This window comes from Apteryx mantelli, chromosome 3, assembly GCF_036417845.1.
Source record: "Apteryx mantelli isolate bAptMan1 chromosome 3, bAptMan1.hap1, whole genome shotgun sequence".
NCBI classification, from domain to species: domain Eukaryota; kingdom Metazoa; phylum Chordata; class Aves; order Apterygiformes; family Apterygidae; genus Apteryx; species Apteryx mantelli.
In genome coordinates, this window is record NC_089980.1 from 43,030,924 (window position 1) to 43,045,756 (window position 14,833).

Sequence of the window (14,833 nt, forward strand, 5' to 3'; positions counted from 1 at the left end):
CCAGCAGTCCAGCTAAGTCAAGTGTCAGGCACCTCGAAATGAGGGACAGATCCTAAGCTGAGCAGAAACATTCAAAAAAACCCAAAAAACACTAAACCTAAAAAGAATTTGAGCAGAGATCTGAGTATCATTGGCTAGTACCTTTTATTTATAGGCACTAGTTACCTGAATGTATATCAATTATTAGCTAGAGCATCTTTGATACTGCATTTCAATATAGGTCACCTTATGTCTAGATTTCAATACAGTCAGCGCCCACACATATATCCTCCGCCCTAACTGTCCATCTATCCAAAATGAGATGAGTTAGTAATATCTGCCACCTATGGTACTGAGCTACACCTGTGCTATGCAAGTTTGTAGCTAGACTTTGTGCTGTCTACTGAAGCAACTGATGTGGTTACTGTTCATGCAACTCTTGTTTGAAACTAGTACCTCTGGAAGATTTTTTAATTAAAAAGGACTTAGTACTATTAAACAATAATTATCAGAACCCCAAAGGAGGCATAACTGTAAAGAGAACTGTGCAGCTCCAAGCTTTCCAAATCTACACAGTGTTATTGGCAGCTGGCCTTCAATTATAAAAAGGTAACAAGAAAGAGCACACTGCCAGTGACAGCAACGGGAGGTGCCTGCCTTCCCTTCACGAAACACTGCTTCCCTTGGGAGGTTCCACACTGACTGGACTTTCAGATAGCTATCACCCAAATATAACTCAGGGTAATGTGGATAGTAGGATGCACAAACTTCACCTAGTGGAACTTCAGCACTACGGGAAATTGAGAAGGTTTTCTGGATTTGCACTAATGGCAAAATTTGGCCCAAAATGCATATACATATGCACACAAGGGAACAACAGCGTTGACTCAGGCAGTCAGAAATGCATGAAATTTGGCTTCGACAAGCTTTGACCATGGTCCAAAATCAATGCTGGAAACTTCACAGAACAAGGCCTTTTAGTAATAACCTCCTTCCTGCTACTTCAGCATCTCCCCATGAAGACTTACCCAACAGTGGGAGCTACATAAGCACAAACAGAAGTGAAGCAAAGGAGAGCTGGAGTCAAATACCTACTTCAGCCCATTCAAGGTTTAAATTGCTGTTAAATCTGCTGCTTCAAAGCAGCAGAAGTGGGCTTTGGAAGTGCAAAGACAGTCTTATCTCACCTAAAGGTTTTATCAGGGGAAAGGGGGGGGAGGCAGGGGCAGCAAGGCATGGCAGGAATTAAAAACAGAATTGGCAACACAGAAATTCATCCATGTGTTTATTTTGATAATCCAAAGTTCTCTCTTAACATCTTCACAGCATTTCAAAATGCCACTTTGAAATATGAAACATCTTCCCAAAGAGAAAGTTTACTAATTTAACCCCTAGAGTCCTAAACAGAATGCTTTATTTGACCACAATTAGCTTCCCCTCCACCTGTTAGCCCCGATGTCACTGCTCCTCATTGTCCCAAAGGGATTTGCCACTGCACACTCAAATCTATTTTCTATGGTACTGGAGGGATGCAGATAACTTCATGAACTCCTATCAGGAAGTTATAGCCTGGCAGTGACAAGGCTCCTCCTTTGCAATGATTGATACCAAACCCCTGCACTCTGCTGTGAATGACACATCCACTGCCTGCTTCTCAGCCCAGGGGCAACTAACTGTTCAACCTACATTGAAGCAAAGGCTACTCTAAACCTCAGTTCCTTTGCGCACAGTGTAATATCTGAGTACCCTGTTGTCTTTAGCATTCTTATTTTCACAATTACCTGGTGAGTTAGGGCAATACCATAATGACCAGTTTTCTTGAAGTGGATAAATGTTAATATGTCTGCGATCACACAAATCAGGACCTGCATTAAACAAAAAAAAAAACCCCACACACTCAAAGGGGTGGTAGAAAGCCTACACAGTTCAGTTGGATAAAATTCCAAATCTAGTTTGCTGCACAGCCACACAAATACATGCATTTATTTAGCAGCTAGACAGGCAAAAGGCAGTAGTGAAGTGCCACTGAAGAAACACACAGGAAAGCCAAGCTGTGGGCCACATCCTGAACTGAGGACCAATATTTCAGTGCAAGCTATATACTAAAATTCCTCTAAGGATTCAGGTTTAAGTCACTTGCCTGTCACAAAGCAAGTCTGCAGTAGTACATGGATCCAGGGGTTCAAGCCTAAAAATCTTGGTTTAGCATTATGATCTCTTTCTTCTATCCAATTATCACTCATGCACAACATATTCCAAGCCTTTAGTGAGTCCATCCATCTTTGCAGACAGCATGTCAATACCTGAATCTGGAAGGGATGTTGACACACACACACACTGGGTAAAACACCAGTGGGAAGTCACGCTCAGCACTTTTAGAGGGCGCCGACACACAACTGGGAAGGTATTGATTTTCCTTGCTGTATTTTATAACCTGCCTTAGCAAGCAGCACTTTAAAAAGAGGGCAGAAGACAAATGTTGCAATCACAAGGTGAGTGATGCTGGGAGACAAAACCTTCTGATTGCAGGCATTGCTTAGCACAATAGAACTGCAAGCCCACCTCCACAGGCTTGTCTTGGGAATGACTGGTCTGGAGTCTCAACCCGCTCTGATGGCCATGACCTTTCAAAGATAACAGAGAGTAGCTTTGCAATGATGTCAGCCAGCTCCCTCAGTGCTTGCGGGTGTAATGCATTAGGTTCCAGGGACTTATTTATTTGTCCAGTTTGTTTAAATGTTTCCTAACCTGATCCTCCTTCACCAGGGGTAACTCTTCCTTGCTCCAGCCTTTCCCACCGCTGTCATGGGACTGAGATTCCTGAGGGTAAATCTTACCAGCAAACACTGCGGTGAAAAAGACATTGAGTACTTCAGCCTTTTTTGTGTCCTTTGTCACCAGGTCCCCTGCCCCTTTCAGCAGTGGGCCCACATTTTCCCTTGTCCTCCTTTTGCTGATATTCCTTTGGAAGCCCTTCTTGTTGCCCTTCACATCCCTCACCAGATTCAATTCCAGGTGGGCTTGGGCTTTCCTAACCGCATCCCAGGACACTCAGTGTCCCTATATTCCTCCTGAGTCACCTGCTCCCGCTTCAACCTCTTGTATGCTTTCGGAGGAATTTCCAGATCACAAGAGACTGGCACTCAATGCTTCCTCCATTTCAGTACCCCATCATAAACAGCAGTCAGTTTTAAGTGTTTGGATTTATTCCCCAGGGGACTTCCATGTAGGGTGTGAATTCCCCAAGGAATTTATTACGCAGTTGAGAACTTGACTGCTAATCAAATAGCAGTCTTAAATGAGTAAGCTTGGTTAAAGTGCTTCATACTTAATGACAAACTTCACCGAAGATATATTGAAGATGCTTTGCAAACAAGGTCTCATCTTCTTTCATTTTCTCCATGTTCATTATGTGAAGAGATAGAAGCTCTGCAACCAGCGGTGCTAGAATCTATTTTAAGTTCTAAGCAGGGTGCTAAGCAAGAATAAGCAATATGCATGAGTTAGTGATTTCTGTAGGACATGGGTGACCCAATTTTCTACTGCTTTAGCTCTTCCATTTTAAAGATGTTACCCTCTCCATTCTGGCAGTCTATTAGCATTCACTTTGAACATGACTGCACAAGATGTCATGAAATAGTATCAGGTCATGGGAATTCAGGCCCCTAAATTGCATACTTGGCATTGACACCAATTTCTTGCTTTGTACTAGAGAAGGAAAGACCTCCTTGTTCCATTCTTCTTCCTCTTTGGCAAAATATGGATTGAGGTATATGCACAGCAAGGGAACGGGTCCAGAGATTTAACTGCTTTCTGAAGCACTTCTGCGATTCTCCCTAGGAACCTCTATGGTTATAGAAAATGCTGCTATTCTTTTCATTGAAATAAACTCTTGGTTTCCAGGATAATTAAGTTTTTAATTTATTTCCAAAAGTATGAAAGATACTGCACATTCCAATAATTTATTAAACTGCAGTATTGTGTTAAAGCTTGGGTCTCTCTCGCAGTGATGGTTTCAAGTGCAATTGGAAGTCATATAACTGTGTGTATAGAGGCTTAAAGATTGCAAGTAAATAGGTTTAGAGAGAAGGAGTTTAATCCTGTAACAAGCTTTAGATATCTAGAAAGATTAGAATATTGGAAAGACTTCTGCAGCATCAGATACTTCTATGACGATTAATTGGGAGGCAAATATTAATTCCATACATTTATAGAAGCATGTTTATCATCCTAAAAAAACATATCTTTATTAATAATCTGGAAAGGATAAGCAAACAGCATGTTAACTTCAGAGCTTACCAAATTGGCAGTTGCTATCAATACAGTTGAGATATAACACAAAAGTTTTGCAGAAGTTAGAAATATGGACATAGCAACAGAAAAATATTTACCCTAGGGAAATACAGAGTAAAGCATCTAGAAAAATCCCCCCCTCCCCCCCAACCAACATAGATGTTCAGCACACACAAGACAGGAGTGAAAGAACTGCCAAAGCATACAAGTCATTTACAAAAGCAGACAAGACAGAAGTGGGTAACAAAACACCACTGGGATGCTGGGGCACTGGGGCAAGAAGGATGGAACAGAGCATTTCTCCCCAAGAGAGTTTCCTTCCCTGCCATGCCACAAAAGCCCCTAACTGTTAAGCAAATGTCCCTAACTGTTAATATAAGAGATACACAGGTAAAAGTGAAAACAGCAAGTCAGACTCAGCAATTCCGTTTTGGGGACTTTTACCTCCTTCCTCCCCCCACAAGCTTAAAGCTAGCCAGAAAATTTAAGGGTCACAACAGTTTACCTGACATTTTTTCCACACACCATAACTGAATTTAAACATTTCCAAGCACCTCTCCCACTCAGTGACAAGAGCAGTTTAGAACAGATTATCCAGGAAGTTAGTTAATAAATTGTTAGATTTAGACTTCAAAGCTGAGAAAGGTTTTCGTGAAGGACAAACCATGCAAGTAACTGGAGGTTCAATGGAAGAATACCAGATGAAGTGATCTACTATGTGTTATCTTTAAGGGGAGTCAGTGTACACTAGGGCATAAAATCTCTAATGGTGATGTTCTGTCTTTTAGAGAAAAGTCTCTGCAACCACTGACCATACCTTCATCTTGCAGCATTCCAACAAATAAGATAACCAAAATAGCCCTAAGTCCAGGAACTCGCATAAAGCTAAGGAAGCAATATAAAGCACTTTTACCTTAGATCTTCTGTCTTTACCCACTGTAGGAAGACCTAACTTCTAGCTTTGCTACTTTTATCTCAGTTTTCAAAATACATCATTACTACTGTTAGACAATCTCCAAAAAGCATCAAGGTATTATTTGATTAATAGCCACCACTATTCAAGCAGCTGAAGCAGATGGGAGTGCAAAAATCCGAACTAAATACAACTCCTTCCTTAAAAACAATCTCCCCTCTTATCTGCTCCTGCTAAACAGAGGTAGAGTGTGTCACACTGAGCCCAGTTACTACTATATTGCTATATTGCAGAGAACTGACTGCACTCGCTGCTGTTTGAACCACTTCCATCCATGCAATGGCTACGTAAGTAAAACAGGGCTAGTTTAAAGCTACGCGGATAAGAAAGGGCTCTTACCTGCATTAGCCCAGGGGAGGTACCAGGGGCAGCTCACATTCACGTAGGTGCCAGGCAGTCCATCAGGCCAGCAGGCATAATTGTCAAACGTTCGGTTGCAGAACTTTCCTTCTGCAGGGAGAGGGAAGGGAAAGTCACGCCAGTGCCTTGTACTATTATTGCAAGGTGGAAAACTGAAGAGTGGAAGATAAAAGGAAACAAGGGCATGTGCATATAAGCCATAATAACATTATGCAATTAAGCTTTGATTTGGAGTTAAACTCTTTTGGACAAGAAAGGTAAGTCTCGCTTGTCCCCATGCAACAGGAGAGTTAAAAAGGGGACTGAACAGCAGTCTGGGATCTTTGACTAACCCAAGGGACAATAAAGGCAATGCAAGACTGATCCATTTCTGTCTTTTCCCTTTTGCATCCTTATATGTTTCAGTTTAGTTTAAAATTATTTTTGCTATGAATACTGTAGATAATCATTCCCAAGAACCAGCTCACAGTCACACTGTTGGGAAGTCTAACCTAATAGATAGATCTATCAATAAAATACCCACACACAACCATAACTTTGCATTACAGCTTAATCAACATGAGCATACTTCAACCTCAGATTTATTAAACTGTCATTCTTAGAGGGCAGCACTCAACTGCTCAACAAGATAATGGAGCAGAGGGAGATGAATGTTTTCTTGCCATTGCTGTCATCAGCCACAGCTCTCGCTCTCTCTCTGCAGTAGGAATATAGCTAGAGAAGGAAAATTAACAGTTTTGAAATAATTCTTCACAGACACAACTTTAGACCCATCTCATCTCTTTCAGTGTGTCACAAAAGCACTGAAGCATAGAAGTGGCCATACTGTGCCCAGTTGCGAGCGTCACTGACAAGTCACCAGCGTCCTCTAAACACGACGATGCTGAGCACGCCACAGCTGCTCTCATCTCATTACACAGCTCAACTGTTAAAACAAGCTGCATTCTCATTTTCACTAAGACACCTTTTTAGCCATTCCAGCATTATACAATGCTCAAAGCAATTTATCCTGCCTGTAAGGCCAGGTCAATGTAAACAGCATGGTCCTAAGTCTCCTATGATTTTACAATAGATCAGCCCTACTAACATCTGTGCTTGCTCCCAACCCTGACCCTACAGGTGTATTACATTAGTGTGCAGTTTGGATGCACTAGAGCCACCAATTGCCACTCTGCACCTAGAGGTGAACAGCTTTACAGTGAAATTCTTCCATAAAATGCTTCCCCTTAGCAGGGGGAAGACAGTCACACACAGACAGCAGGCTGAAAAGAACAGGATAAAGAAGAAATGGACTGGAAAGTAAGCTGCAGAAACACTTTCAAGTTCATAATCACTTCCTTGCCACTGTTATCAGGCATTTTAAAGATTAATACATCTACCCCTACCAAGCAGGCTTACCTGCCACAATGGGGGGTGCCTCGTACAAGTATTTCAGGCACTGGAGCTGATACTCCTTCCACTTCTGCATAACCCCAGAAAGGGACTCATCTGAGCTCTGAAAGAGAAATCACAAGTCTCAGACATTCTGAGCATTTCAACCACGTGTTTTGCACGCAGCCTAACAGGGTGGGTGTGAGGACGGCTACCAACAACCCAAAACAGCACTGTTTATGATAAGGGAAGTGAGACGCTGCTATGTATTTGCCTCATTACAGCCAAAGAAATCCCTTTCTATTTGTACCATGAGGAAGTGAAAAACTATTCTGTGTCCTCAATAAAACCCAAGTTAAATTAGCCTTGCTCTCTCAAACATGCCTTAATTGTGTGATTTATTACCCCATGAAAGAACAGGAACAGCAGCAAGTCCTCTTAGCAGAGGGTTTCCTTCCAACAGCAAAACTTCTGTTATCCCATGAATGAGACAAGTTAACTCACTGTATTCAGCCAATATTTCCCAAGTATTCTTCCAGCACACAGATGAAAGCTTTTCCGGCTCAGCTCTCCTCCCATGAACAACAGCCCTTCCCAGCATCCAGCCCATTTCCCCTGAAACTGCAGAAAAAGCAGGGACCTCCTTCTTGCACAGTTTGACAGACCGCAGAGTCCACTGTCAACTATCCCAAGTGCCCGGGGGGGGGGGGCATGTACAAAGTCTGTCTGATCACAAAGAAAATTAGCTATTATTAAACTGCAGAATTTAGCGCTGGCTGCTCGCTCGGCTCCTACTGGTGCCCCCTGGCTCACAGGGGCCCAGCTCACCCGCTGCATTTAAGCAAGGAAATGCCAACCCTCCTCTCCCCTCCCCACACTCGCATAAACTAAATTAGAAACATAAGGATTACGGGGCTGTAAGCGATCAATAACACTGCTAACTCAGCATACTTTTCCAGAGAAAGGCCTAGCATGGGTGTCTCAAAGAGACATAAAATCAACAGCATGAACCTAATGGTACAACATTCTAATACTGCATGGATGAGAAGTCATTTAACCCCAGCTGTTGATCAGTTTATGAAGTGAAGCATGAGGGTTAATAATCCTTGTAATTTCATCCTCACAGCTCCAACTGATTTTTTTTTTTGTATTTGCATTTGCGCTCTTAAACCTTTTCAGAGGGTGAGGAAGAAACTGAGGCCTGGGAAGGATTGTTTTAAAACCAAAATGCTGTTTTAAACATATACTGCATTTCAAGAAATGCCAGACTGGATGCTGTCCACTACAACCAATGTGACTTTAAAAGACACCAGTGAAATCACCCTGGTTTAAAAGAAGAGAAGTAGAGACGGCATTTTTGGACTACAGATCTTTCAAGTCCTCTCTCCCCTTCTCTTGTATCCTTCCACTTCAAAAAAAAGTGTTTTAAAAGAAAAACCATACATCATGCTTCTGCCTGGATTAAACCATTACGCTTAATCACAAAGATGCTCTTGAACATGTCATGAGAGCTACATTTGGTAGATATCTGTGTTGTGTTTCAGGAATGTTAGCTGCATATTTATGTGCAACCCATGACTGCAGCTAGGGCCTCGGGCCAGAATTTCAGAAGAATTTAGCCAGCTCCCACTGAAGTCAAAACAAGCACAAGCCTGTAGATCTTTGAAAATCTGACCCTTGTCTTGCTGATTTAAATCATCCTGGTCCAGTCTTATCTTTGCCAATAAGTGCTGCCAAAACTTGCCTATACCAAAGTCCCGCATGTAAAAATTAATGTATCCTACTGAATTGTAACCCCAAGTGCCTAGGGAAACACAGAAACCTCTGCTGTAGCCATCTGTGCTTAACGTACCTGAAGGAGAAAGACAACAGTACTGCCTGGATTAGGGGCATGAGTGGAGGGGAAGCCTACCACCACTACCTCCAAAACGAAAATGCCATCTACAGATCCCTGTAGCCTGAAAAAGGAATAGATGACTGAGAAATGGGGAGAGGCAGGAGACTGCAAACTTAAGCTTATGCCACATAATCTTGACAAAGTAACTTTCAGGTCACGCATCATTTAAAAATTCTTCATTTTGCAAGGCTAGCTATTCAAATTATATGGTACTGCTTTCCCTCCTCATTGCCGTGTTAACATTTTAAAATGCAGATTAAAAGGAGCAATTTTAGGATGAATTCTTGCAAAATTATCATCCAGTGTAATTTGTGAAGCTACTAAATATCACGCGTCTAACCAAAAAGCAATTGTTGCTCATGCACAGATGGCCACCTCAGTCAAATCAAACCAAATTCAGCCTTATACATTACTTAACAAAAGAAAAGCAAGATACACATACAGAGTTTCATTTAAAAAATGAAGACTACCTGTATAAACACCTCCATAATCCTAAAAATGTTTGTACCAAGAAAATTAGCTCTTTTGGAATGAACAAGCCTTTAAAACAATTTTTTTTCCCTAAATCAAGTTTTTATCTATTTTCTGCAAGAACACAGGTATAACCAGCTCTAATTACAGCTTAGGAAGAGAAAGCTTCTATCCCTCCATTTAATGAAAAAGTAGAAACATTCTATTTATATTGGTTTCTCATAATGTGGTAAGACAACTCTAACAAGATCAGCAAACCACAATAGTAAAATAATTAGATACGCCTTTTTGTGGGGATGACTGATTTGGTAGACAGGTTTCTATTATCTACAGCCTGTTGTAATAAGACAACCAAATACAAATCCCAGGACTACATAATTTGTTCTCTCTACTCAACAGTTTATTCTCTGCCACCGCTAAATATTATATTGTGTTATCAGACAGATTAACTTAAATTTGAATTTAAAATATGCTAATTCTGACTTCCCAGAGATTTTGGGCCAGGTAAACAACAGTCTCTAGCTACACAGCACCACAGATTTGCAGTGTGAGTTGTTACTCAAATAGGGGACATCATATATTTTTGAAAAGTGATTTAATTACTTCTGCAACATCAGAGCACTAAACATGCATATATGAAGACAAGGTCCCTGGGTCAGTGCATGGAATTTGGAGCAAACACACAATGCAAACAGCATTATTAAACATAGGACATATTTTTGTTAGCACTAGTTTTTTTGCATTTTTGCTGTTGTTTTTCAGCTGTACACAGCCAAGGAAGAAAAAGCATTAGTAGTCTTGCTGTGACGGAGAGACTATTAAAGAAAGAGGGGAGGAGAAAAGGATGGAAACATGGATGACTGGTTAAGGTGGAGAAGGCAAGAAGGGATGAAGGACATAAAGGAGGTGAGCAATGGTGCAGCCTAAGTGGCATAAAATGGATGCAGGAAAATTAAGACAGGCAAGAGCAGACAGACTGGGAGCCTTTACTTTAGCTATATAATTAAATGTAATTAATCTCTAGTGATAAATTAGCTCATTCAAAGTCTGAAGACAGAATTCTTTAGAAATCCTTAACACCTTTATAGGAAAGCCTCTTTCTATAGTTGTCATTTGTCTTCATAGAGTCTACTGTAAAAGGAAGCTTTTTAATCACTTTTTAACATCTTGGAAACTATTCCTGCTGTGCCAGGAAATGGCATTTACGCAGATGAAGGTGATCCTTGCTCAGAAAGTGCTGTTCTAATCTGAGCGTGCAGAGTAGTGCAGGGGGCTCAGGCCGGATGAAATCCCCCATGAAAATGCATAATTCAGACTGGAAGGGATATTTCTCAGACCTTCAGAAGCAGCTGGTGTATCCTGGGACTACCTTCTTTCCTCTTCTCCCACCACATAAAAGGTCTTACAGAGGAGAGAAGAACATGGGAAATTCCTCCTTATTTCTTATCCCTTTTTTTAAGGGAACACTTCTCTCACAGCTTTCTCATACCTTTACCGTTCCAGGACATGCAAGACTTCGATTTGTCACTAAGGGCTCAATGTGATACTGCAACTAGGACCTCCCAAATGCTAATCTTAGTCTTCAGAAGCAAAAGCTAGGCAACCTGGCACTGAACCACAATTTGGTATGTCCTCGGTATTCTTGTCTCAGACAGGAACGATGACAGATCTACCCCATGAAAGGAGCGTTCAGATTATGCTCCCCAGCCTTTTAGCTGGGGAGCACTGAGTTAGTCATGAATTTCACTGCCCCTTTTGAAAAGTAAGGCCAGTGCAGCACATTATTTCAAGGTTATTCTGCTCCAGATCAGGACAGCAACTAATTTCAAGATAGATAAAGGTTGCAACATTACTAGTTATGTTTATCCTGATTTGTAATTCTTTCTTCTGTAATAAAGATCTGTTGAAACGGTCAAGTATGTCAACATAAACTAAGGGTCTGCATCAAAAAAAAACCCCTAACACTAAGTGGAAGCTAAGCTGGCCACCTCACAGCTTTATTCCATGTATTGTGTGGAGATAGGACAAAACTGACCTGAAAACTGAAGCCTCAGCTCACAGCCTAAAAGGGGCAGAGCACAGCACTGGCACCTCTGAAAGCTTTGCTGTGAGCTGCTACCACCATGCATTTACTGGTATGAGATCCCCCTCTCTGAGGAAGGATGATTTCCAAGTTTCAAAGGTTTCAAACTTAAGTGAATGGATTGGTGGGGGGAGCACATCAAAGGAGGAGGTACATCAAAAATGACAGTGTTGCTTCCATTGCAGATTGTACAGGAGAGGTATCATATAAGATACCTGAGCAATAGGTTTGCCAGAGATCATGAGATGAGATCATGCTTACAATATCTGGCATCCCCCAGATTTCCATATTTATTATCTCCTTCTTCCCTTCTATATTACATTGTGCAATTTCAATATCGAGTTTAATGTAGTCATCATATATTATGCAAGACTAAGCGACCCTTTGAGACAAAGTCATTATTCTTAGTCCCTTCTTTAAAGCTGCTTGATTGATATGATGATATAATATTAATTATACCTCCAAAGTCATATTTTACAAGATACTTCATCAGCAGTTGGACCGCTCTGGACAAATCCCTCATCCTTCAGGGAAAAAAAAACAACAAAAAACAACAACAAAAAACAGTGGATCAAAACAGCTTTTCTTTCAGAGAAAAGTCTATTGCCAGCTTCCAGGAGCTTTTCCTGTAAACACTTCTGTTCCTTGGTTACTAATGAACCAATGACTTCAGTAGCTCAAGAGCTTAACAAAAAGCCCTTTCAGCATCCTCCCTGCCAGTGAGAAGGGGTAGCTGATGAGCTCCCGCAAAAGGCACTTCCAGGTCCTGCCACAAACTCCCTGGTCATGTTTGCCAGCTGAGTTTCCTCCTAAGCTGCAGCAGCTTAGCACTTACAACCAGACCTTCAAGACGATGGGAAATCACCGGGCTTGAATAAAGGGAAATTCTGAAAAAAAGGTTCAACAGCTCTCTAACCCTGGAGGTCCCTCTATTCTGTCAGTGTTTCAAGGTTAAGACTTGAAGTTTTATGCCTTCAGGCTTTTGAATGCAGAGCTTGAGAGCAAGCACTCACAAGACACTTAAACCTGACCAATGCACAGAAGGGACATTTGCCCGCCTGCTTCTTCAGAGTTGCTCATCCCAGTTTCAGAGCAGGCCTCAAACACACAGCACACCTCTAGTCCTGTGCTTTCAATAACTTGCCAGGAGCATACAAAATCCCAGCTCCATTTCATCCTTTGCCTGAGCAGCTTCAAAAATACATTCCAGCCTGTCTGAAGAGCATCCTAAAGCACCTAAAGTGCAAACGGCACTCCCATCATGGACAGGAATATGTATAAATATACCATTTTTTAAACAGAGGCTTGAACTCAGGATTCCTCTCTCCCAGGTGAAACGAACCACTGCACCACCTGGTCTCTCATTCTGGCCTGACATTATGCATTTTTTTTCCTCTTTTGCACACCTGCACAGCTTCAGAACAAAGGGTTGAATGCGCTCAGTCCCATGTGAACCCAAAACCAAAGGGGTAGAGAGCAGTAATCACTCCATTTTTAAATTTATTTTTTAAAGGCTAATTCTTGCTGGATTAAAGAAAAAAACATGATGCAAGTATGTACCTTCTGAAGAGACTTGGAACTGCAGATTTCCAAATACTGAAGGTTTCCATCTGGAGTCTTTAAGCAAGGTATCTTAAAGAACAAAAACAAAAGTGATTGCAGGCGTATTCCTACTCTGTCAATTGACTAGGCGGAGGCAGCTCCCCATTCAGATGACTTCATGTTCCATGAATCACTCCAAATAGATAAGCTGCCTAAACTCGCAGGTGAATTCATCAGCACTGACCACAAGTTTCAGGGTTTCGCTGTGAGGCCAAACCTCTCAAGTCTGTCCTGTGATGCTTCATTCCAGCTTTAAAACCCGACCACAGTCTTCTCTTCCCCTCCCTAAAATTTTTGTTTTGACAAGATGTGTTCCAGTGAGAAGAATATCTGCTGGCCCCTGTCATTTTCTGGATCAAGGCAAAATATTTGGCATTCAAAGGCACAGATGTCAAAGCAAACTTTTTTTTTTTTTAATATCTAAAACAGCTTGCATAGTATGTGATCTTAAAATCAAGAGAATAAAGTACAGCTTAATATTTCAGCATGCTACAGAACTAAGCATTATCTTCTAGAGAGGTATAAATTAAGCTCCTGTAGGTCAGGTAGGTTAGACTGAAAATGTGGTACAAGCCTAAGTCTGAGGGGATATTCTGTTGTCTCTCTCCTCAGTGATGGACAGGCCTGGGATGAGGACAGTTACATGCAGAGTTTCCATCTACCCTGTGAAGAGCCCTCCCAGTCTGGATGGAGGTCTCCCTGGTCACTACAGGACCCACAAACCAGTATGCTTACAGCTGAAACAGGCACATATTTAGTCTGACAGCCGTTACCAGTAAACGTTATTTTCATTACAACTCCTTTCATCTGTTCTGGTGAATGTTGCTGCCAAGGACTTATTGCATGAGCCAGTCATAAACATGACACAAGAAACTACTGAGTAACTATACAGAGAGACAAAAGAAAAATGCAAGATTCAAAAGAAACAATAACTACCAAACTCTGGGAGAACAGAGAACAATCTCGCAATTTTAGCAGGAGACAAAGCGCCAGCACTCATGAGAATTAAATTATCACAGGACTTCTGTAAGGAAAGATTTTACTGTGCTTTGCAGATCTAGAGACAAGGTTTGTGAAGTGCTCTTTAGAAGAGGACTTAGTATTGATGCTGTTATACAACAGAGTAGGCAAAACAGCAGCGTAAAGAGTTTAAATTGCATTTTTAGACACAAAGGTGCAGCCCTAGGAACACTAAGGAAAGAACAGTAGCAAAGCTGAGTGGTGTTGAGGCAGCAGGGGAACCTACAAAGCTGAAGATGAGAAGAGCAGTTGAGGCCTACCCTCATGGCTTTAGAAACGAAATGTAGCGTATGTTCTTGGAAGAACTCAGCCTTCCATTAAAAATACTATGGTAACTTTTACCATCACTATGGCGAGTACAGGGACAGTGAGGAAGGGAAAGGGTTGCTAGAACTTGAAGAGATTTATGATGGAATTCAGGTGCCTACTCAAAGGTACCTACTGTTGCTAGAGACATGTGCAAGTGTCCTGCTTTGTCTCCAGGCACAGCTGCAGAGAGGTGCGAATTCCCCCTACACTCTGTGTCACATCTGCTAGTCCCATGAGGGGTCTTGAATACCGTACAAAATTTCAACCACCACTAGATGCCTATATTAGGGTAACTGACTCATCCTGAAGGTCTCTGATGAGCTGTTGAAGCAAAACAAAGCAAAGAACATCTGTCAAAGTTGGATTTTTAACTCCTTTTATTGTGGTTTAAAATGCAATTAGCTAAATTGGTTCTTTATCTACATATTGGACTAAGTGCATTTAAAAGCCAGTAACAGTCCAGTCCCAGAGCAGG

The 14,833-nt window shown here is 41.5% G+C and overlaps 1 protein-coding gene across 1 annotated transcript in view; it reads right to left on the minus strand.

Annotated features, from left to right (window-relative positions):
• Positions 1-14,833, minus strand: part of GLP1R (glucagon like peptide 1 receptor) — an 83,976-nt gene that overhangs the window by 46,305 nt on the left and 22,838 nt on the right. Inside the window, exons 2-3 of the mRNA XM_067293188.1 lie at positions 7,004-7,100; positions 5,585-5,695 (exon numbers count right to left, since the gene is read on the minus strand). Of these exons, the coding sequence (XP_067149289.1) occupies positions 5,585-5,695; positions 7,004-7,073 (181 nt within the window). The 5' untranslated portion in view covers positions 7,074-7,100. The remainder of the gene's footprint in view (positions 1-5,584; positions 5,696-7,003; positions 7,101-14,833) is intronic.